This window comes from Podarcis cretensis (assembly GCF_951804945.1).
Source record: "Podarcis cretensis genome assembly, chromosome: 12".
NCBI classification, from domain to species: domain Eukaryota; kingdom Metazoa; phylum Chordata; class Lepidosauria; order Squamata; family Lacertidae; genus Podarcis; species Podarcis cretensis.
The window spans coordinates 32354813-32379715 of NC_137181.1; the positions used below are offsets into that span (position 1 = coordinate 32354813).

The following is a 24903-nucleotide window of genomic DNA, read 5'->3' on the forward strand; positions in this document are numbered from 1 at the left end:
TAACATTAAGCCAGCTTCTGGTTTGTTTTCCTCCTAGTATGGCACATATACGAGCAGCGGAGGAGTGAAGTGGGAGCTTCTGAGTAGTTTGCAATGTCTTGTTCAAATTAAACCATGATTTAAAATAAACAACATTTTAACATTACATACAAATGGGGACACGATGTACCGTGTGTGTACCGAACTTACATTGTTGGTTTGGTTTTTTTTAAAGAAGGAATTTAACTCTTCAGTTGAAATATTAAATGAACTGTTTAAAACTGTATTATCTCTGTTAAATCTCACACTCTTGCTACAATGTAAGTATCTACACATACATGAAAACCTTTTGTTCTCTTACTGGCACTCATAGGCCAGTAGTAAACCTGGGAAATGAGACTTAACTCTGAGTACACCTGCATTGCTAATAAAAGTATTTATGTTCAAAACATCCACTGCACATATAGCACAAGCCTATGCAAGTTTACTTGGAATAAAGTCCTGTGGAGTTCAACGAGGCTTATTCCCATGTAGCCAACATTTGAACATTAACTATTTGAAAGCTAAAATATTGTTCAGCACACCATTGCATTCTGTTCTTCAATCAGCCACTGGAGAAGCACTCACATAAAACCTGCAACAGGACCAAACATAATTTGTCCAGTGTTGTGTGCAAGTCTTTTCCAAAACGCAATCCTGAATTTCACTGTTCACTGACTAGGGATGAGTATCAAGGACTTGGAAGGAGAAGAAAATGAGATTTTACACTGAATTCACTAAGCAAGTGCTTATTACAATGGAAGTTCATCTACCCATAGTCTCATTCCACAAATTTTCATTACTCTTTTTCACGATGAAGTGTGCCTATCGCTTGGGACCTCCAGTGATTCAGAATCCCTATCTAAAAAGCAGTCACAAAACTCAAGACAGAACCAGATGCAATGATTGACAGGAGGCTACCACCGAAAATGAGGGCCTTGGGCTAAATTCTTTCTGTAAATGCTTAGGCTGACTTACTTGTATTGCAACTTCATGTTTTGCATTTGCCCCACATCAACACCAAGGTTACCTCTTGCAGAGAAATCACACTCTTAAGTCCACCTGAACATTAGCAGAAGTGTGTGGTGAACTTGTATAGTATCACCTCTAGTTCTCTCAGAGATATGCGGCTTTGGTGGAAAAAAGGCAAAAACACCTGTACAAAATAAGCTGCATAATAAGCTAGGTACGTTTGATAGGCATGTGCGTTTCCAGGATAAGAGAGTCAAAGTTTTATCTAACAGATCTTGTTTTACGATTGTGGCTTGTAGCCCCAGTTTCCTGGTAGGGATGCAACAGGACCGCATGTTGACATTAGAAAAGGAGGAACGAAGGCACAAAAAAATGCTCAGAGTCTTGGGTCTGACAAGCCATGGCTTACTCAACCAAAATCATTCTGCCTGAATTCCACCAGGTGACTCTGGAATTCCCTATAGTGGGGAAGCACTAAACTCAGGGAGAGGGGAGCCAGGGCTGCTGCAACAAACAGCTGTGCAAGCCTTCGGGAGGCAGAGATGTGAGGGGGCCTCAGAGAAGGGAGGGAAGGAAAGAGGGACAGGGGCCAGTGTTGCCTGCAGCACCTCTTACCTTCATTCAAGGCACCCTAGGTTGCCATGGCACACTGGTTGAAAACCACTGTATTAGACTGTATGTCGTGTATGTCTGGTTAGGACAGGGTTTGGGAACCTGCAGCCTCAAAATGTAGCTGAACTCCAACTCTCATCAGGCCCTGCCTGGATAGTCAATGGTCAGGAATTATGGGAGCTGTGGTCCAGCAATACATGAAGAGTCACAGGATCCCCAGGTCTGGGATAAAACTAACAATTGTGAAGAGGCAACTTGTATTTAGCAACGCTAACTACAGCATAAGCGTATGATTAAACAATCCACAGAGAACTGGGGCGGGGGCGGGGAGGGATACGTATCAGAAGACTTTGTTCCTTGCAAAGTACCTAAAGTCTTATTATTCTAAAGTGCTATTGGTTAATTTATGACTATCAGAATGGGTCAAACTCTAATCAAATTGTAGAAACATTTCCAAAGTGATTATTCAATCAAATGACTAACATGGTTAATTAGGAGCCATAAACATTGCTCTGAAGTTCATCAAAGTAATGACTTGCCCAGAAAAATTACTGCCAATTAAATTGCCTTCTGCTTTCATCTCTACTTTATCTAATAAAAAGGCCAACCAATGAAATTTAACATTGCAGTTTTAAATTGTGCTAAATGCTTGACTAAGACCCAGGAATAGGTTTAACTACCTAACTGGGGTTACATTAGAGAGCAGCAAATGAAGAACAGAAACTGTATGTTTACTTCTTGTTTCCAATATGGCCTTTAAAAGAGAAAAAGGAGGAAAGGAAAGATGCCATGCAGCAAAGTTTAGGCACTGGCTTCACGATGGAATGAATCTGTTGGGCAGAACAGAGCCATTAACTTTTTAGATTTTTTTTTTAATTGCACATGTTCCCCGCCCCCCAGCATAATTCACCAGCTCACCTTCTATATTTTGCTATAATTTGTTGTGCACAAGACCTACTACCCTATGTCAGATTAAAATCCACTATGGAAGAAGAGTTTGAAGAAGAGGAGTTTGGATTTGATATCCCGCTTTATCTCTACCCTAAAGAGTCTCTAAGCAGCCAACATTCTCCTTTCCCTTCCTCCCCCACAACAAACACTCTTTGAGGTGAGTGGGGTTGAGAGGCTTCAGAGAAGTGTGACTAGCCCAAGGTCACCCAGCAGCTGCATGTGGAGGAGCGGGGATGCGAACCCGGTTCACCGGATTACTAGTCCACCACTCTTAACCACTACACCACACTGGCTGCCAATCCACTTTGTTTGTGTGCAGAGGTCCTGGGTTCAGTCCCCATCATCTCCGGCTAGTGCAAGGAAATGCTCCTGTTCAAAACCTTGCAGAGCTATGGCCGGTAAGTGTTGGTAATGCTGACCGAGGTAGACTGTACATGGTAAACTCATAAACATATGAGTTTAAGCAGTGAGCAGGAATCAGAGCAACAAGTGCTGGGTGGGGAGGAATCTGCATCAGTAGTATTCAGACTGCAAAGCAAGTTGCTGTTCTGAGCCACATGCATGGTCTATGAACAGAAGAGTATTTTTCCATTATAATTTTTTAACCCAAGACTTCCCAAAGGACATGTTTTATTCAATGAGCCTAAATCCTGAGGCCGGTTTCTATGCCGGAAGTTGCCACTCCTATCCCATTGCCACGTGGGTAACAGAGAACATTGGCATCGATGAGGGGATGTGGTCAATCAAAACCTCTGTTCCTTCATGGCCCTGGCAGTTTATAACCCCTTGCCCGAGACAAGAGAAGATGAAGCATTAGTCATCTGGTAACTTGAGACGTCGAAAGAGGAAAGTGTTGTGTTAAAGGAAGTTTGTCGCCTAGAAAATAAAGAGGAAAGAAGTCAGCCGACTTAAGAGAATCAGCTGGTCCATAAGTAGGAAATACAAATGTGTCCGCCCGACAACATTCACAGGGGAAATCCCTTCCACCAGTGACTGTTTTGAAACCAATAGTTCAACTTTGGCCCTGAAGCACTAACGGGGAAAGATGTAAGCTCAGAGACACAGTGCCTAAGATCACACTGTCTCTAAACCCATTTCCCCGCCTACCCCTGATATCTCCCTATGGGATGCAGTATATTTTATGGCCACTTTTGCCTCTGAAACAACTGTTTCATCTGACTTGTTTGTGGCAGGCCCCAGATTCAATCCTTGGCACCTCCAGGTAGGCCTTTGAATGTTCAGTCTGAAACTGTAGAGATCTGCTGCCCTGAGCTGAATGGACAAATATTCTGAATCTGTGTAAGGCAAGTTTCCTGCGTTCTTTTGTAATTTTGAGCTCTGAGACCAGCATGGTAAAATGTGTTCTGTCTCAGAGCAAAACTGTGCCAGTTGACTGTGGTTTGGCGAGCACAATTAAATCCTCCCATCTCTGGCCAGGGCTTATTTATTTATTCATATCATTTATATTCCACCTTTTCAGCGGCATACACTGAAGGGTACTGTGTGGGATTCCCCCCTAAATGCAAAATACTCTGGCCCTCTCCTTCTTGTTTGGGTGTTTGGAGCATTTTTGCACACTGGGTGCCTGCCATACTAATAGGGGCTATCTTTGCAGTCATAAGCTGAAATGAACAGGGGAAGATTACATTAAAATATTACAGTATTTTAATATATTTTTGGAAGCCGCCCGGAGTGGCTGGGGAAGCCCAGCCAGATAGGCGGGGTACAAATAATTATAAATTATTATTATTATTATTATTATTATTATTATTATTGAGCAGGAGACTTATCAGGCAGCAGAACTCTAGACAACATCCATTCCCTACAATGTTTTCAGTTTAGCAATTGTGCTCCGTTTCTTTACTTGAGCCACAAATTGTTAAGTTAGATGCAGAAATTGACACGGCGGCGTCAAATATATGGCTCGTGTTAAGCAGAGCTGAACCATAGCGGCCCTTCCAGACCATAAACTTGCAGGAGTATAAGAAGCGATCTTGCGTAAAGGGAGAGCATAATATAAATGGAGACGCGACAAATCACTCACAACTGTATTCCTCACAAAGTTGGAGGAAGTAAACTGAATCATGTAGCAGCAGCAAGATGCAACAAGTAAACAGGGCGATGGAACCAGCTCACATTGTCTTAAAGAGAGAGAGAGAGAGAGAATGCTGAATGTCTCCTATCACCACAGCATACAGTGGCACCTCGGGTTACAGACTCCGCTAACCCAGAAATAGTACCTCAGGTTAAGAACTTTGCTTCAGGATGAGAACAGAAATCGTGCGGTGGCACCAGGAGGCCCCATTAGCTAAAGTGGTACCTCAGGTTAAGCACAGTTTCAGGTTAAGAACGGACCTCCAGAACGAATTAAGTTCTTAACCCAAGGTACCACTGTAGAGGATTAGAACTCAGATGCTTTAGAAGAGGATAAAGCGGTGAGCACAATAAACCATTTAAAGCACTGTTCCCCCTTCTCAAAGAACTCTGGCCACTGTGGTTTGTAAAGGTAAAGGGTCCAGTCAAAGGCAACTATGGGGTTGTGGCGCTCATCTCACTTTCAGGCCGAGGGAGCCAGTGTTTGTCCACAGACAGCTTTCCAGGTCATGTGGCCAGCATGACTAAACTGCTTCTCGCACAACAGAACACAGTGACAGAAACCAGAGTGTGTGGAAATGCCATTTACCTTCCTGCCACAGTGGTACCTATTTATCTACTTGCACTGGTGTGCTTTCAAAATGCTAGGTTGGCAGGAGCTGAGCCAGAGCAATGGGTGCTCACCCCGTTGCGGGGATTTGAACCACCAACCTTCTGATCAGCAAGCCCATGAGGCTCAGTGGTTTAGATCACAGGGCCACCCACACTGGGAAGTTTAATTCAGTTGCTGGGAATTTTCATTCTGTTGGGGGTAAACTACAGTACCCAGGGGAAAATATGTGCTTCGAATGTGCACAGCATTAGACAAATGCATGGAGAATAATTGCACCAATGGCTTCTAGCCACAGATGGGAGGCAGAATGCTTTTGAAGGCCAGCTGCTAGGAATCACAACTTGAAGGGTAGGGAGAGCCCTATTGTACCCTGGTCCTGCTTGTAGGGTTTCCACAGGAATCTGGTTGGCAACCATGAGAAGAGGAGCTGGAACTGGGCTCATCTTATGTTCATAATTCAAGAATCACATCTGAATTGGAGCAGGGGGGTCCGTTTAAGATCACAACCCTTTTTCCCTACAGGGGCCAGATAACTATTTTAGGGAGGTAAACAAGGATGGTGTGATGGCAGCAATATGTATTTACTGTTAATCCCAAGCATAAGGCGAGATGGATGTGGAAATTTTGGGCCAATTTTTCTCCCTATCTCAAGAAATTTGCCTAAAAACACAGACTTGTTCTATTTTCAGCCTGCATAATTATGATAAAGACCTTCAATTTTACATTACCTGACTGGCACAGTACAATGCAATTTAAAACCAGCGACCATATCTTGGCATCGGCAATAGCCTTTGAATATTGAAAACAGGAGGAAAATCCATAGGATGTATTTATTAGGGATACAGCTTATTGACTCCAAGTTGTTAAATCTATTAACTGGAAAGCTAGTTTGGCAATTGTTCCACAGATACCGTTGCCTTTTGCACTGATGGCTCCCCTTGCAAATCCCGCCAGCTTGTTCTATTATAGTCGCAACGTAATTGATGGTTTCTGCTACACAACACATGTTCGTCTAATAGGGACACAGATGTGATAAATAGCAATGAGATATAGTTTCAGAAGGATGGCACTAGTGCACTAGGGGGGGAAACCCTAGCTCTCAGATGGGGAAAATATTCCTTCTTCTCCAGGACCACCTGTTTTGCACGTAGGTTGAACACCAGGTAGAACTAGGGCCATCTTAACCGTTGACGCTAGGGGTGCACAGAGGAAACATCTCTGGACAATGACAAAACCCAACAAATAGGAGTGTGCAGATCACCTCCAGAGATCTTTCCTCTGCTCCCGCTTGCATCCCCCAACGTTCTGTGCTGGCACCCCACGGTGAGTGGCGCTGGGAGTGTGCTCTAACAGCGGAAAAGCCAGTAAAGGAACCCTCAGCTTGGCGCATGCAACAGGATGTGCCACGCAGCACCCACAACACTACATGACACTCTGGGTACTGCGTGCAGCCAAAACAGTTAGCCGTCATGCAGCGGGGGGGGGGGGGGGAGCAGCGGGTGTACAGTGCTGCGACTATGCCGTCCAACATTCCCCCCCCCCCCGGTGAACCCCGCACCCACCTTTGTATGCCCCTGTGTAAACAACTATTTCCTTTAAAAAGGTCAACAACTTTGGTGGTTCTCTCGCCCGGTGGATCTTTGCATCCCAGCGCCGCATATGCTTAAGATGGCCCTGGGTAGAACCCCCCCACCAAGGAAGTCTGAAAAAGATGTCTGCTCAAAATCCTGAAGAGACAGTGCCTGGGAATGCAAGTAATAATGAGCTCCATGGTCCAAAGATCAGTGTGGATAAAAAAAAAAAAAAAAACAATAAAAAATAAAAACAATGATTTTTTTAAAAAAAAACACAGGGGGGGGATAACATTTTTTTAAAAAAATTAAATCGGATTTTTAAAATAAAATGCATTTGGAGGAAAAATCTTTCTAAAGATAGTTTTCTATTTAAGTTACATTATAGTCCAAAAGCTATTAATCAGGAAATAAGGATTTGTTTTAAGTTTTTCATGTGTGCTAAAACTCAGTCTATGGTGCTTTGTTTTGTTTTTTAAAAAATGTTTAACCACATCAGTTAACAAACATGGATATATATGCTATAATGTTATTGTTTTAGTTAAATAAATTGTTTAAATTGTTATTAAGGAAATGATTATTTTTCTCCTTCCAATAAAGTACAGCAGAAAAGTTGTCTGAAAATAAACTGTTAACATATTAAATCTCACAATAATTTCATAATTATCTGTCTATGTATTTCTAATAGTATAACCAAATCAGTAATTTTTAATATAACTGTAAAAACAACTCTGAAAATTTATTATTCCAAAAATGAAACCTTCCTCTGGTTGTCAATATTAAGATGATACAAGCAAGAATGAGTCTTTCTGTTAAAAAAAAAATGATATAAATCAAGTGTTACTGACTAGTGATTTAAATTGTGATTTAAATCAATCTGATTTAAATCAAATCCACCCTGCCAAATATATAAGGCATTTCCCTACGTTCTCACGCGAAACATTTCCAGGATTTAAGAATCAAAGACAATGGATGACATAACTGAGCTATGACTCTTGAAAGGAAGCGGAAAGTAAAACAAGACAATCTTAATTTTCATTTGGGATTCAAATGAAGACAATGGACACCTTTCTTTTATAGGCTGCTAAATTAAAGCATTGTCCATGAAATCTAAGAAACCCACAAGTACTGGAGTTTTTAAACAGACAGTGTCATTTGTAACTTTTAGACCCGTTCGCAATTAGGATTTTAAAACTGTATATCGTCAAGAGAGGGGGTGGGGAAGGAGTCAGCACACTTTCTTTGCCTCTTCTCCCAACTGCATTGCAGAAAGCAGGCAAGTTGAACCCTTCTTGCAGGGTGGCGATCTCTCAATTGGTGCTCAAACCTATATAGAACAGCCAGACAAATAAACCACTTTCCAAAATATATAGTAGAGAGATTGATTGATTGATTTGATTGTGTGTGTGTGTGTGTGTGAGAGAGAGAGAGAGAGAGAGAGAGAGCGCTCTCGGATCCACTATGAAGTATCAATACATCCACATACAGTGGTACCTCGGGTTACATACGCTTCAGGTTACAGACTCCACTAACCCAGAAATAGGTTAAGAACTTTGCTTCAGGATGAGAACAGAAATCGTGCGCCAGCGGCGCAGCAGCAGCGGGAGGCCCCATTAGCTAAAGTGGTGCTTCAGGTTAAGAACAGTTTCAGGTTAAGAACGGACCTCCGGAACGAATTAAGTACTTAACCCACTGTAGTTCTTTTAAGGTTCAAAGCACTCCATATAGTAACCTTCACTCAGTAATCTTTGTTAATTAAGCCAGTATTATTATTCCCGTATTGCATACTGGGATGTGTGCAGTGCTGGATTAAACCCTGTGGAGGCCCCTAGGCAGTTGAAATCTCGGGGGGGTCCATCGCAAAATATCTCCTGATACCAGTGCTTTTTTCTGGGGGGGGGCCCACATATCCCTAAAAAAATTGTGAATATTATTATGATCCTCTAAAAGATGTGGGGCTCATAGGTCGGTGCCTACTCTGCCTATTTCGTAATCCAGCGCTGGATGTGTGTGAATGAGAAAGAGAACTGTTTACTAATACCTAGTGAATTTGAATTGAGGACTTCCTACCTCGCTTAGCTGAGCAGAGTCCATGCAGATAAAGGTACCAACACACTCTACCAAGAATTGCTGGATAAAGGTAATATTTAGTTTAAAGTATTCTATTTATGCACACAAGTACTGTCAGCAACATTCCCAATACTTGGGGTAAGGACATCAGGGTTATCCTAAAGGAGGATGCAAAAAAGATGTCTCTGAAAAATCAAGTTCAAAATTAAAATTAATTCGGAGTAACAGAAACATCGCATTACGACAAGATGCCAATAAATTCAAAAGCCAGGCTTCACAGAGAGGGAACGTAATCCCTACATCTCATCTGGCAAACAACCTACAAGTTGTAATCTAATTTGGCTAAAGCAATTCCAAAAGAAACCAAAACACATGCAAAATAAAATCCACAGTTTTCCTCCCTGAAATACACCAGATTGCTTTCTATAGTGAACTGCTGATTTACTCTGGCATCATCACGACATCCGGTTTTCAGAAAACACATTAGGCAACAGCAGCCTCCTTCAACAAAAGGCTACTTGTTATTGACAGCAGAACCAAAACATTAAAAGGACGTCATTTTTTTTTAAAAAAATGTACAATTCTGTCCCAGCTGGTGGCTCTCCATTTTTACGCTCTATATTTATTTCAATCATACGGGGTCACTTTCAAACTATGTGTACGTTAAGTTGCTGTTTACAAGAAGAAAAAACACAGAGAAAACACACAGAGAAAAAGACCCCTCTCTCTTTTGTGAGCCTTGGCTGCAAAAAACACATATCTGCATGGCTCCTCCTCCATCCCATTCTCAGTCTATAAAATTTAAGTTCTACAAACACTGCCTGGCTGAAGTGACATATTTGAATGGAATTCAGACCAACCAGTTCCTGTTTATGTTTCTGATTGGATTATGTAGCCTTCTCATTCACCATACATTAGGAACGCACCAAGGCCATAAATGGTGTCAAGTTACAAGCAGAGGAGGCCAGCAAGCATTAATCATTACTTTAAGTCAACGGGCAAGGGAAGCAGCTGATGGAACACTACACCCTTCAGCTCTCTATAAATGGACATTCCAATGTGTGCACTCCTCCTGCCGCCTCCCTCCCCCTTTCCCCCCTTCAGCATCCATTTTATGAATGAAACTCCAGGCTGCACAGAGTCCATTCATATAAAAGCTTTGCTTACTAGGCTCGGCCTCTAGGGATCAGTCAGTCTTGGAAAGGCTGATGTGATTGGTTTAAGAAAAGCTTCAGCCTTCCATTACTGATTTAAAATACAGCCCGTGTCCATTTGACCTGCGTTAATGCATAGAGTAAATCCAGACTGTATTCTCAATTCTCAAATCAAATCATTAGCCAGTGCCACTTACTGTAACTGTAGATTCAGAGGATATTTTATCCGTTTCTTTGAAAAGGGAGGGAGGAGCGAGACAAAACTTTATAAATATTGCCTGTTCAAACTGATGCAGCACTCACTGCAAGAGAGCTATGGATTTTATGGGGTTATACCTCTAAATAAGAAAATAATCTTGGCAATTAACTTTTTAAACATTGTGTACACATGGAAAACGGACATGGGGGAAGTGAAGAAAGAATACCAGGCACTTTTGAATGTGAACAAACAGTTTCAAGCTGCACAATGTTCTCCCCATAATATGCACCATTTCCATGTTTGTTGTGACATGATGAAAACTGTCTGTTTATGCCATTTTCTTCTGACAGCGGTCAGAGTGAACCTCTATCAAAATGCTTGGTGTGAGAGGAGTGCCAATGGCCAACAGGCAAGATCACCCAGCCGACAGACTAATAATTGAAATTGCTGGACTACATAGTGACATGATTTCGTTAGTGATGTACTGAGACTACATGATACTGGCCTTCAAAGCATGTGGCAAGCCTTTCTAGATGGGTGCAAGCAGTTCCTATGTGAGCCACAAGTTCCTGGGTATGAGCTCTCTTCCAACTCCATTTTGTGCTGATTTGCAAAAGTGCCAGCGTTTAACTATAAAGCCCTAAATGACTTGGGACCCTAATACCTGATGGATCATCTCTCCCCATCCTGTCCATTTCAATGAAATTCAGATGAAAAGCTTCTCCACATTCCACTGTCAAGCAAAGTGTGCTATGCAGAATACCCTCCCCTTAGTGTTGATGGTGACACCACATCATTCTGGCACCAACTTAAGATCCATCTGTTTTCACAGGCACTTTTAGTAGTTTAGCTGATTGGAATTGGGATTAATCCTGCTCTGTGGTTTTAGCTTCCCCATTGGCTGGGAGGTATTTTATGGTTTTATCATTGGGTATGAATGTGATATTAGGAACTGTGCACATATAATTTAATTATGTACTACTAATATTAAGCAGATGCTGTTGTAATGTTTTTGATGCCTGCTAAAAACTTTGCTTAAGATAGCCTACCCACACAGTTTTACTATGTACATTTGGTTTTGTAAACTGTTTTTATTTATATTTTGATAATTCTATTGTGTCTTTTGTTTTTAAAGTTTGCTTTTTTTCTATCTTTAGTTAATAGTTTACACTATTTAAACTGCTTTGATTTTTTTCTGATTAAGCAGTACATAAAGCTTGCTATAAATAAATAAATAAATAAATAAATAAAGTTTTTGTGTCTTGCATTCTCTCCTAGTATCTGTGCAGATGAATGGCGGGGTTGCAAACATGTTAACAACAGAACAGCTGTGTGGGCTGAAAGCCAACAGGATGTCTGTCCCTGTCTCCATTACAAACACCTGTGGGCCTCTCTCTCCCTCCCTCCCTCCATTCTTCTTTTTTCTTTACCAATGAGAAATAAAGTAGTAACAGTCAGCCAATCTATCATTTCTTTCATTCATTCATATTATGAGGCAACAGCCTGACATATAAATTCTTAAAATGGAACAAAACTCATCCCCATTCTAGGACCTAATTGAGCAGTCCTTGTGTGGTTGTGTTATTGCAGCAAAAGAATTAGCAATGAGAGGAGATTAAGTCTTTTCAGTGCAAGGCAGGCCAGAGTTCAGTGGCTTTATCTGTTTGTACAGCACAGGATTGTGGTTCAAGAGATGTTTCCCTGCCAGATCAGGCTGTCCTAGCGACTCATAAGGGCAAAATTAACAAATCTGTGTTGCACACACAACCACCACAAGGGTTTACTGTCGGGGTTTTTTAAAGGAACAATTGCTGATCAGAAAAATAAACTTTCTGAACAGCTTGATTCAACACATTCAGCTTTATAGAGGCTATGGAACAATTAACAAGTGCAGCAGCCTACTGCAATATAGCTATGCTATTTGAAGGGGCTCAAAAACAAAAACTATCAGGGCCATCAATATAAACTTGCTTCCAAGGATGTATCAAGGACAATCGCTGCCATTACTATATACGTATGGCAAGTGGTTACCATTTTTTTGTCTGGCAGAAACAACTATACACAACAATCTTGAATGCTGTGAAGCAAAATGCACTGAATATTTGACCCTACGACTGTTTGTATTGGATAAAACAGGACAATAAATTGTAGCTGCCACCTGCCGTATAAACTAACAGAAGAGTTGTTTCCACATTATAAGGCATTTAGGAATTCACTGAAAACGACTTCTTTTGTACTGATGGGAACTTCAAAACTAGTGTGAACTTAAAAACAAAACAAAACCTTAGAAAACTCCAGGAAAAAATATATATAAGCAGTAGTAGAGCAGAGGATAGTTACATGAATTTGAACAACACTTGTCCCTAATGTTAACCTACTAAGCAAATGGAAAATAACTGTGTTATATTAAGGTATATCTCATCATTAACAGTGCTAACATATGTATTTTACTCAGAAGTCTCTACTATGTTCAATGAGTTTTACTTCCTAAAAAATGTACATCACAGTCTAAGGGTTCTTTTACAGAGTGGAATGGAATATCAAAGATAAAAAGGCATTTATAAAAGATTTGAAACATAAGAAACGGGGCAGGGGTGGGGGAGATAGGCAATCTAAAGGCATAAATATTAGGTCAGCTCTTCAAATCTACAAATTAAGAAGAACATTTCACCTTGGCCTTATTAGCTCTTGCTACAGAGACATCCATCTGGTAAGATACAGAAACTCTGTTCACTTAAAATATTACACTGAAGAAACAAACCGGGGCACAACCAGCCAAATCACCATAAAAGTTTTTTCAAAGCTTTGTTTTTGAAGTCTTTTAACCAGTCTTAAGCAGCCTTGAGTTTCACTCTGGTGCAGATATGCACAATGCCAGTACAGACTTTGTGTATCCCAGGGAGGGCTGTAGCTCAGTAGTAGAGGATATACCGTATTTTTCGCTCTATAAGATGCACCAGATCACAAGACGCACCTAGTTTTTGGAGGAGGAAAACAAGAAAAAAAATATTCTGAATCACAGAAGCCAGAACAGCAAGAGGGATCGCTGCACAGTGAAAACAGCAATCCCTCTTCCTGTTCTGGCTTCTGGGATAGCTGCGCAGCCTGCATTCGCTCCATAAGACGCACACACATTTCCCCTTACTTTTTAGGAGGGAAAAAGTGAGTCTTATAGAGCAAAAAATAGGGTATATGCTTTGCACAGAGAAGTTCAATCCCAGGCACCTCCAGGTTTCAGGGTTTTTTGTATAGTACCAAGTAGCAGAGGTTAGGATGTGATGGACCTATTCCTCAGACTCTGGATAACCTCTGCTGGTCAGAGAGATAATACTGGATGAGATGGACAAGCCATCCAGCCTCCCAACCTTCCAACAGTTTATTTGTCAATCTTCCTAATGGCAGTGGCTCAGGTCCACCTGGCCCTCAGAACTTGCCTGACCCCCTCAGCAAGCAACAACCCTCAATGAACCTGCTCTGCATACTCCTCTTGCTTGCACACTCACTTTTGACAATGGCCTTCCCCATCACTGGCCTGTGCCCCACATCCTGGAGGCTATCCACAAAAGAATGTGGCCCTCAGGATGGAAAACACCCACACACCCAATCCCTGCTCTACAGCAAATATCTTTCACGTTGCCTACTAAATGTTCTTTCCCCCTTGAGTTGCCTTTGATGTTCTGCACAAAAGCATCCCTGAGCTATGGTCCTTGCACAGAGATAGTGTATTGATTTGTGTGTTTGTTTGTTTTTAAATGCTTCTTTGAGATTAAAAAGAAGTAACAAGCATAAGGGCTAATAAAAAAAGGGAAAGAAAATGATATAATTTGTTACATCCTATCACTGTACATTCTTCTTGAGTTTCTAACAACTTCCCGTTACCTCATCGTGTATTTACCACTTAATCTATCTAGCACACTGTTAACTTTCATTTTATTTTTGTTAATTTTCATCAATGTTATTGTGTCTCATGGTTGTTCATCCTACACAGAAGTAATTCAAATCCTGCCACTGACGTCATATTATTGCAGTATTCAATAAGATATTTTTATACACGTCCCATTTCCTAATAAATGCGTGGTCAGTATTACTTCTTAGTTTGTCTGTAATTTTTGCCAACTCAGGGAACTCTAACAGCTTAGTTTGCCACTCCAGCTTTGTTGGGATTTTCTCTCCTCTCCAGTTTGTGGCAATTAATATTCTTGTGGCAAGATAGTGTATTGCTTTGATTATGTCACTCTCCCTGCCCTGCCCTCACCGCCAGTGGCACTCTTCTTGCCCCATTTTTAAAAATATTTTCATTCTGACTCCTATATGTAGTAAACAGCATAAACAGCAGATTTTTACTCACCTTTGCAATGACCAAAAAAATATTTTAAAAAATATTTGTATGTTATGGTAATCTTGTGTTGTATGGTGACAACACCATGGAGTTTGAATCATTTATCTTTGAAAGAGTTTTGCTGCTCTGGTTATCCTTCCTTCAACTCCCATGCCAATTCTCTACTGAGCACTAAGTTTACAAGTGACAGACTGCTGTCATGCTTGTGCCTTGTTTTCTCTGAATATTTCAAACAGAAGAAAATAAACAGCATTCCCAAAGTGTGAAGAGGGAATATTTTGCCAGAGAAATTTCTGCTCCAGACATAGAGCAAGTTTCAGCAAGGCACTGCCATTGTAGGCTGCCTTTTCTTTGTGACACTCAACAGTTTAGCAACAGGCTGCATAAGCTTAGGCACGGTCAAATGACCTGTTGAATATTGTCAAAGGACAGTCAAATATTAAAGAATCAATGCTATGAGGCAACAAAGTTACCGTATTTTTCGCTCTATAACACGCACCTGACCATAACACGCACATCGTTTTTAGAGGAGGAAAACAAGGGAAAAAACATTCTGAATGAAACAGTGGATGTATCATTTTTCTGCTTCATGCTGTGGCCACAGACACGTGATCTGATGGTGAATTTGGGCTGACCCAATGCAAAAATCCTGAGAATCCCTGTGGATCCATGCTTTGTAACCACGTTTTTGCACCATTGCAGCCCCAGGCAACAGTGGGTGCGTGATTTTTGGGGGGCAGGCTGTAGCCATGGACATGCTATGTGCTCTGATGGTGAATTTGGGCTGACCCAATGCAAAGATCCTGAGGATCCATGTGGATCCATGTTTTGTAACCATGTTTTTGCACCATTGCAGCCCCAGGCAACAGTGGGTGCGTGATTTTGGGGGGGGCAGGCTGTACCCATGGACATGCTATGTGCTCTGATGGTGAATTTGGGCTGACCCAATGCAAAGATCCTGAGGATCCATGTGGATCCATGTTTTGTAACCACGTTTTTGCACCATTGCATCCCCAGGCAACAGTGGGTGCGTGATTTTTGGGGGGCAGGCTGTAACCATGGATATGCTATGTGATCTGATGGTGAATTTGGGATGACTGAATGCAAAGATCCTGAGGATCCATGTAGATCCATGCTTTTTAACCACGTTTTTGCACCATTGCAGCCCCAGGCAACAGTGGGTACGTGATTTTTGGGGGGCAGGCTGTAGCCATGGACATGCTATGTGATCTGATGGTGAATTTGGGCTGACCCAATGCAAAGATCCTGAGGATCCATGTGGATCCATGCTTTTTAACCACATTTTAAGTGGGGAGGGAAGGAAAAACACAGAAGGGACAAGGAGCAGGAGAGGGGTGTGCAGAGAAGCAAGTGGCTAAGAATGCAGGAGAGGGGTAGGGAGGAAAGGAAGGCAAAAGTTTTCCCTCACCTACCCACCCAAGCCAGCCAGCTCCCGCTCTCGCTCTCTCTCTCTCTCTCCCTCCTGCATGTTTTCAGCTTTCCCCTCTGCTTGCCTGGAGGGGAGGGGCTTTCCCTGCTCTTTGTTCCGTTTGAGCAAACACAGCAAGGAAACAGAGGTGGGTGGGCAGTAAGACCCTGAGGCAGAATGCCAGAAAGCAGCCGCTTCCTCTTTTCATGTTTCCCTTCTAGGAGACGCGCGATTTGATTTTTGCCTGCTTTTTTTTGCCTCCCCTTGCACTATTTGGCTCCAGGGACCACACATTCGCTCAATAACACGCACAGACATTTCTCCTTCCTTTTTAGGAGAAAAAATCTGCGTGTTATAGAAGGAAAAATACGGTAATAAATTTTAAATGTGACTGAAAAGCTGGTGGTAAATGCGGGGGGCGGGGGAGATATACTTTGTGACACAACAACTAATTAAAAACCAGGTGAAGTAATGGATTCAGAACTGTTCAGGGCTGTGAAACTTATTCACTATTACAAGCTGAACCCATTAAATATGGGACACCCTCTACTACTCTCTCAGTCCTCCCCACACTCTCAAATAAAGTAAAAGTGAAAGACGTGTTTTTTTCACTATGGTCTAGCCTCAACAAGCTCACCCACATTCAGCCTCCCAACACAACACTGGGATATTAGATTACATCTGATGTTACAGATATGATGTCAATGGAGGAAACACAAAGTGTCTGCATATAGAGCACAATGTGGATTATTTTACACACACACACACACACACACACACACACACACCCTGCCCATCCGGCTGGGTTTCCCCAGCCACTCTGGGCAGCTCCCAACAGATTAAAAACAGAATAAAACATTAAACATTAAAAACTTCCCTAAGCAGGGCTGCCTTCAGGTGTCTTCTAAAAGTCAGATAGTTGTTTATTTCCTTGACATCTGATGAGAGGGCATTCCACAGGCGGGCGCCACCATCAAGAATGCCTTCTGCCTGGTTCACAGTGAGGGAACTGCCAGAAGGCCATCGAAGCTGGACCTCAGTGTCCAGGAAGAACAATGGGGGTGGAGACGCTCGATCAGGTATACTAGGCTGAGGCCATTTAGGGCTTTAAAGGTCAGCAGAAACACTTTGAACTGTGCTCGGAAATGTACTGGGAACCAATGTGGGTCTTTTAGGACTGGTACGTGCGTGTGTGTACAGTAGAGCTGGGCGAGATATCGCCCAAAACCAGTTTGAAGTCCATATTGTGATACCGGTTTCAGTTTTTGACCTGGCAATATATTGTGAATCTGTGTCTGTGTGTGTGTGCGCGCGTGCACTATGCAAAAATCACAATGTGGGGAAAACTGTGAAGGCAGCCAATGTCTCTACATAGTTCCATCCTCATTTCAGACATCGTGATATATCAATATGTCATGATGTTTAGCTGGTGATATATCGCGATGTTGAAAACCAGATATTATTTGCAGCACCATCCACTTGACATATTTAACCAGGACTGGGGGGGGGGGGGGGGGACATACGCAAGTGTCTTGCAACTTTTGCTATCACTGCTGGTTTGTAATATGCAAAACCACTTTAAAGCAGAAGATACTTAATAGTCCATTTTGTCAATAAGAAAAATGATAATTTGGCAGGAAGTGGGCTGAATGAAAATGAGCTGTACGTACAGCTGTGTGGCATTACCACACCAGATGGTACGCTATGCAATTTATAGGATTGCACCCATATTCTGAAGATGATGGGAAGCAACTATAAACCCTGCAGAGCCCTACAGATAAGTGAGGGGTTGGATAAGCCGTTGCTCAACACCAAACTTTGGGATGCCTCCCCTCAGAAAAATGAACAGATCAGCTTGAGGTAAGTCCCAGGGAAATCTGCACTTCCAGTATTATCAAGCCTAATCATAACAATAGGGTACAATTTATCCTAATGTTGTCTAAGCACAGATAATCTAAGCCACAAGAGCAGTCCTGGTGCTATATTCAGGCTAAAAGAGCTTTTTTAAAAAAACCTGGCAGGTATCCAGGCACACTTGAAACAGTTCCCCAGAATGGAAAATTGGGGTAGGGTGATAGCTGACTGGGGATATGTTCTGTACTCATGGTTGATAAAAACAACACATCACAATAGAAGCAAATTCCCATTTTAAATCGACCAACTTCATTTGGCTATTCGAGTATACAAGCTATTGAATTACCTAGAATACTTTACTGTGCAGAATTCTGTGTAACTGAAAAGCTTGCATATTCTTTCTCTAATAGAAATTAGTCAAATCAAAGGCACTGCCTTATTTTATGTTACTTGATTTTCCCCTCAGCATGGCTCCTAGGATGGGTGGAAAAATAAACCAGCTTCTATTCTGTTGACATTTCTCTTTTTTTCCATGTTCCATTATCTCAACATTCTGCAATAGAAATTGCATACCTGCAATTACAATTACAACTAATTGATCTGCCATTTCCGATGTCATAATTAATGTCATGTTTTAATAGAGTTATAATCATTCCATAATAATGGTTTTCATTCACCAGATTTCCAAAACGGGTAAGAATACAGTGCTCAAAAGCAATCAGCAGTTATGAGGCTCTTTCAAAATATCCCAGAAGGAACATCTTAGTATAATAATCTTGCAAAACAGATTTTTGAATTTTTATCTGGACAGCAAAGCAATATTATGCAAGCTCTTTGTCAGAGCGACTTATACCCAAACATCCATAAGCATAATAAAATCAATGATTCAATGGCAAATGCATTATGTCTCCAAAAGGGTTATTTAATGTACCCTTAGAGCAAGGAAAGGGAAAATGATGGTTTCTGGAGAACAGATGGCAACACACAAAATATCATCAGACCCTAGTTGTTGACTGCAATTTATGTTGTGTACAGATGTGTCAACTTAAATGTGGGGTTTTTGGAGTCAATAAGAAGTACTCTGAGGCCACAAATCAATTTTTAATGGCCACTAGTTGCACTGTTGGTTCATTTTTAGAACTAATTCTTCTCCTGCAAGAGCAAAGAGACCAACTTCTGAAGTTTATAGTGATGGGCAGAAAGGAAGGGGAATCAGAAACAAACATATTGGAATAAGGGGGGGGGGGAATGCGCTCCATACTGAGTACTAAAAATAAAAGTGCATCAAGGAGCCAGAATAATGCTCCACCAGAGCCAGCCATCACATTCCCCATTGTGTGTCCAAACTATCCATTACCTAGAATGGGAGGACAGTACAGTCAATGTTTCAGGCAACCGGAGAATATACTCAAATTCAACACTCTATGCAAATTCCGAGTCACACCATAGGTGGGTGAGAAATAGTAGCCTGTGTGTTCTATTTTCCTCCTCCCTTATATTTTCATATCATGTGTTTATATTATAAGCCTGAGAATAGGGATAGTCTTTATCACTGACATTTCTAAGCCACTCCAAGAGCTTTTTTTTTCTCGCTGAAGAATGGGAAAACAGTACTTTAAATAAATGAGAGTGATGGAGGACTAGATTAATGGCTAGTACAATGTGGTACAAGGAAAGGAGGTTTTATTGGGCCTGGTTGTGAACTGTAAGTGTTCAAGTGGATGGAGGGATTGCCCAATGCATTTTTGTCAAACTGCAATGATGACGACTTTGGGAAGAACGTTGTGTGGAAGGCATCTAATAGACACAAGCACATAGAGTATGTGTGGTGGAGCACTTAGAGCAGGCATGGCCAAACTTGGCCCTCCAGCTGTTTTGGGGCTACAACTCCCATCACCCTAGCTAATAGGACCAGTGGTCAGGGATGATGGGAATTGTAGTCCCAAAACAGCTGGAGGGCCAAGTCTGACGATGCCTGCCTTAGAGTGTCAGACTAGCACTGGGAAGACCCACTTCCAAATCCCCACTCAGCTATGAAGTTCACTGGGTAACCATGGGCCCATCACACTCCCTACTTCATAGGGCTGATGTAAGGATAAAGCAGGGGACAGAGAACCTTGTACACCACCCTGACTTTCTTGAAGGAAGAGTGAGATAAGAATACATATTCCCATCTTCATAAAGTGATAATCAAGGACTTTAATTTTCGAATATGAAGGAGATGGCAAGGGAAAGAACCACTTAAGACATTAAACCCCTGTTCAGCAAGGCTATTTCTGACTATCAGGGATATTTCAGGCTCCTCCAACCAACCTGTATATGGAGCATTCACCTTCAAATAGCACAGAGGTTATAATTGGTCATTCGTTCCAGTTTGCTTGTGGAAAAGTTATATGACAACGATCATTCATCATGAAATCATATGCTCATATGCTTGTTTGGTAGCTATGCACCGTTCATCCCACACGTTTCTCTGTTACTTTCCTAACTGCAAAGAGTTCAGGCGGGGTGGTGGATTTGTTGTACCACAGTAACAGAGTGTTTTACTTTACTTTACTTTACTTTACTTTACTTTACTTTACTTTACTTTACTTTACTTTACTTTACTTGGGCAATCTAACATTTCCAGAACCCCTCTTGCAAAATACTGACAGCATTGAGGTGGCCTCCCTATTTGTCCAAAACTGTACTGGGGTGGGGGGGAGTTTTCCCTACCAGCAATGGAAAACAGAAGTTTGCAGACTACTGCACCAGATGATCATCTTTGTGAAAGGTAAGGGGGTTAGGGGGAGAAATCATTTGATGGGATAAATGAGAAAGAATGAGTAGGAGCTCCCATGGAAACCAAGGGTGGGGGAATTGCACAAACCACTTGCCTAAACATAAAAAGCACATTGACAATAGAGCCTTGTTGCCCTTGAAATTTAGTAGGCTGAACAAGTGCACTTGTAAAGATCATAACACGGTGACTAGGACTGTAGGCCCTTTTATTTCTGTGTCAGGAGCGACATCTGCTATGCGATGCTAAAAGGAAACAGTTTGAAGGTTTTGAGCAACACTTAAATCGTGGACAAATCTTTCCAGATTTAATCCTACTGTAAGGTGTGTGGGGGTGGGGGGGTGGAATCAATTCTAAGAGGAAAGTGCTCAAGCTTTATCGATTGGAACCTTAACTAGCCCCTCCTGAGCAACTTAATAGGTGGCCGATAGCATCGGCCTTTTGCTAAGCAAAGGACAAGGGTTCTTTGAACAGCAGGCTCTGATGCTGTTGACCTGGCTTCCCAGACATGGAAAATTATCTTATAACCATACACACCATGGGAACTTTAACCTGAAATAGGCTGCCTACTCCTTGCACCAAAAAAGCGAGCACATTCATGATGTGTCTCCCAAAGAGGCAAAATGTATTGTGCTCATAAGTACTAATTACTTAAAAAGAAAAGAACAGTATCAACTGAAAGCCAGGCTATAAGTCACAATCCAAACACAATTCATCTGAATTGAATATTCAGTATGAAAATCTCTGGAGAATTCTTAAGATCAATAGAAGTTTATGGAGAGATTCAATGATATAGATATGGCCAGAGGAGGGGGGTGGGGAGCATGTGGTTCTCTAGATGTTGCAGGAGGATGGCACCTTTTCATCACCGGTGACTACTGATCATGCTGGTTGGAGCTGATGGGAGATGGAGGGTCATAGACACCCAATTCCTGTTTTGATTGGCCTGTTGAATTCCCAATGCACTCAAGATGAAGAATCAAGTCTCTAATATGGCTATGTGAATGTAAAGGTTTAAATTCTGTTCCTAAAATATTGGAGGAGAAGCTCAGACATCACTACATAGACAGATGTATAACTGTATTACGAGCTACAGCATCACGTTCAACAACCAGTTCTCTTCCTCAACAGCTGAAATGATTTCTTTCCATTGCAATTTAACAGGAAAGTATTCAAGAGAGAGAGAAAGTATGGCAAGGCAATTTGAATGCAGCTTTATCTGTTCTGATGAGATAGGGCTGCTAGTCTGGTGTCTAGTACAATAAAGCCTTTTCTACCCCAACAATCTCAACATGGAAACTCAAAGGAGTACAGTATTCTTATTTATCAGGAAAGTTATCCTCTCCTACGAGACTTACCGAGGAGGCAGATCGTTGAATAAAGAAAAGCCTACCAAACAAAAGAGGAAAGAGAATAACCTTCTACCTACCTGAATCATACGCAAAATCTCTAGGTTCTTGTTTAATCATCAGAGGAGGGGGGAAGTTTTGATTGACTGAATTGCCAACCATGGCATTGTGTTCATACACTGGATCATGGTACTCCTGCTTAAACCCTTGAGGTGGGAAAGGGATGTTTGGCTCAGACATCTGCCGTTGGTACATCGGGCGCCCTTCCCTTGGCATGGTAGGCAATGGAGGGAATGAATTGCAAGGTTCTGAAAGCTGACGGCGAAATCTAGGATACAAACACAGAGAGAGTTCAGTTTGAGATACAGAGCGATGTTACTACTATTAATCCAGGAATGGGGGAAAGGTGGGAGGGGGAGTCAGCATGAAAAATTTGAGAAGCGGGAAAAACTCTCACAACAGGTGAGAAACAATTTGTGGTGTTATGCTTTCTGGGATGGAAATCCTTCTACAAGGATTCTGCTTATGTAATTTTTTTGCAGAGTAATGCCTTGACTGGCCTGTCTATGAGACAGCGCAAGAGGCATCTATCTGCAAGAATTAGATAAGGAGAGTTGCCCCCAAGAAGGGTTTCATAATAAAATTATTTTCCTAGCACCACCACTCATAAGTGATAGAAATTAGGTGGGGTTTTTTAAAAAAACAACAACCAACTATTAGAAAACACAATATTGAATATTTTTGGTCACTTGAGATATGGGGCGGGGGGGAATAAAACACACATATCATTCAAGTTTTTACTTTCTCCAATTCCACTTCCAAATGCTCAGAAGATCATGGTTTAAACACTAGCTTCTGCTAAAGTGATATTCCCATCTCTTACATATGATAATGTACTTTGTACGATACGATAATCTTTATTGTCATTGTCTCATACAGAACAATGAAATTGAAAAAATCTACATCAGACATTCAAAAACCAACAAACCTGCTATCCCAGCCTGTTTAGCCCCCTAAAAACTCTGATACCCCATAATTAAATACAATATACTCCCACAGACACTACCTTACACTGTGTTTAAAACCAAAATTGCATTTGGATAGAAACTGTTTCTCAAGCGGCTAGTCCTAGTCTTTATAACCCTGTACCTTCTTCCAGAAGGCAGAAGCTGAAAGAGATCATTTCCGGGGTGCGAACTATCCTGCACTATCTCTGCAGTTTTCTTATGGCACTTGGAAGCATAGATTTGATCCAAGATGGGAAGAGTGCACCCAATTATTCTCTCTGCAGTCTTTACAACCCTGGACAGCATTGTTTTTCCCCTGACCATGCAGCTCCCAAACCACACACACAGACCATAAGTTAATACACTCTCAACAGTACAATGGTAAAATGCCATCAACAGGTCCTTTGAGAGATTTTTCCGGAGGATTCTCAGAAAATATAACCTTTGCTGTGCTCTCTTCATCAGGTCTTTCCTGTTTTCTCCCCAGGTTAGGTCATCTCTCAACTCCATTCCCAGAAATTGAAACACAGAGACCTGTTCCACACACTTCCCCTCAATAATAAGTGGATGAATTTTCAATTTACATTTCCTAAAGTCCACAATAATCTCTTTAGTTTTCTTTAATTTAAGGAGTAAATTGTTTTTCCTGCACCACTCCCCCAACTGCTCAACTTCCTTCCTATAGGCCGCCACCCTCTCTCCAGCCGTGATTAAACCAACCACCATTGTATCATCTGCAAACTTAATGATCTTATTACTGGGGTATTTGCGGGCACAGTCAGCTGTATAGAGTGCATACTCTTCTGCACATGTTCCCACTCTAGCAAAAAAGAAAGAAAAACACTCAGTTATGTAGTTTTTGTTGGAGCAGAGATATGGTCAGACTACACCTGGAGTACCGTGTCCAGTTCGGGGCGCCACAAATTACGAAGGATATTGACAAGCTAGAACGTGTGCAGAGGAGAATGACAGAGATGATCAAGGGTGTGGAAAGAAAGCTTATATGGAATGGTTTTGCGAGTTGGGTACAATTAGCCTGGTAAAGAGGAGACTAATAGGAGATATGATGACCACCTTCAACTATCTAAAGGGCTGTCACACGGAAGTTGGAGCAAGCTAAAGCAATGGATTCAACTTACAAGAAAGGAGATTCCAACTAAACATCAAGATGAACTTCCTGATGGTAAGAGCTGTTTGACAGTGGAATGGACTCTCTCGGAAGGTGGTAGACTCTCTTTCATTGGAGGTTTTTAAGCAGAGGTTGGATGGCCATCTGCCATATATGATCTAGTTGAGATTCCTGCATTGCAGGGGGCTGGACTAGATGACCCTCAGCCACTTTGTTGTTCACCTTGATAGGCCAGGGAGTCCCTAATAAACCATATTTTACTTGATGTCAAGCAGCAAACTATGAGTTGGTTCAGAAAACATGCTCAACAATAGTGGGAATAAGAAGCAGCGTCCTCAAGGCTCACACATCTCCCCCACCACAACCAACTCCAACGTGGCCATAAGGAGATTGGCAGTTTTTGCTTGATTTTTGTCAACTAATTCTATTGTAAGGTCAAAACCCCTAAGTATGGTTAATATTAACTATGGTTTATTGAAGCAAACTACTGTTTGTGCAAACCACAGTTTACATGGATAAGTTTTGGTAAACTATGGAATCAGGAATTGAGGGAGAGAATTGAAGCATATAAGTAAAAGCAAAAGTGGTAAGACCTAGAAGACAAAGGTGATGGTTCACTAGACCAGTGGTTTTCAACCAGTGTGCCGTGGCACCCTGGGGCACCTTGAATGATGGCCAGGGGTGCTGCAGGAAACACTGGTCTCTGTTCCTCTTTCCTTCTCTCCTCTGAGGCCCTCTCGCATCTCTGCCTCCCAAAGGCTTG

The 24903-nt window shown here is 41.7% G+C and overlaps 1 protein-coding gene across 6 annotated transcripts in view; it reads right to left on the minus strand.

Annotated features, from left to right (window-relative positions):
• ETV1 (ETS variant transcription factor 1) overlaps positions 1–24903 on the minus strand; it is a 98311-nt gene that overhangs the window by 19538 nt on the left and 53870 nt on the right. For all 6 annotated transcript variants that reach the window (XM_079947924.1, XM_079947923.1, XM_079947925.1 and 3 more), the window contains one exon: positions 22085–22332. In XM_079947924.1, coding sequence (XP_079804050.1) covers positions 22085–22332 — 248 coding nt within the window. The remainder of the gene's footprint in view (positions 1–22084; positions 22333–24903) is intronic.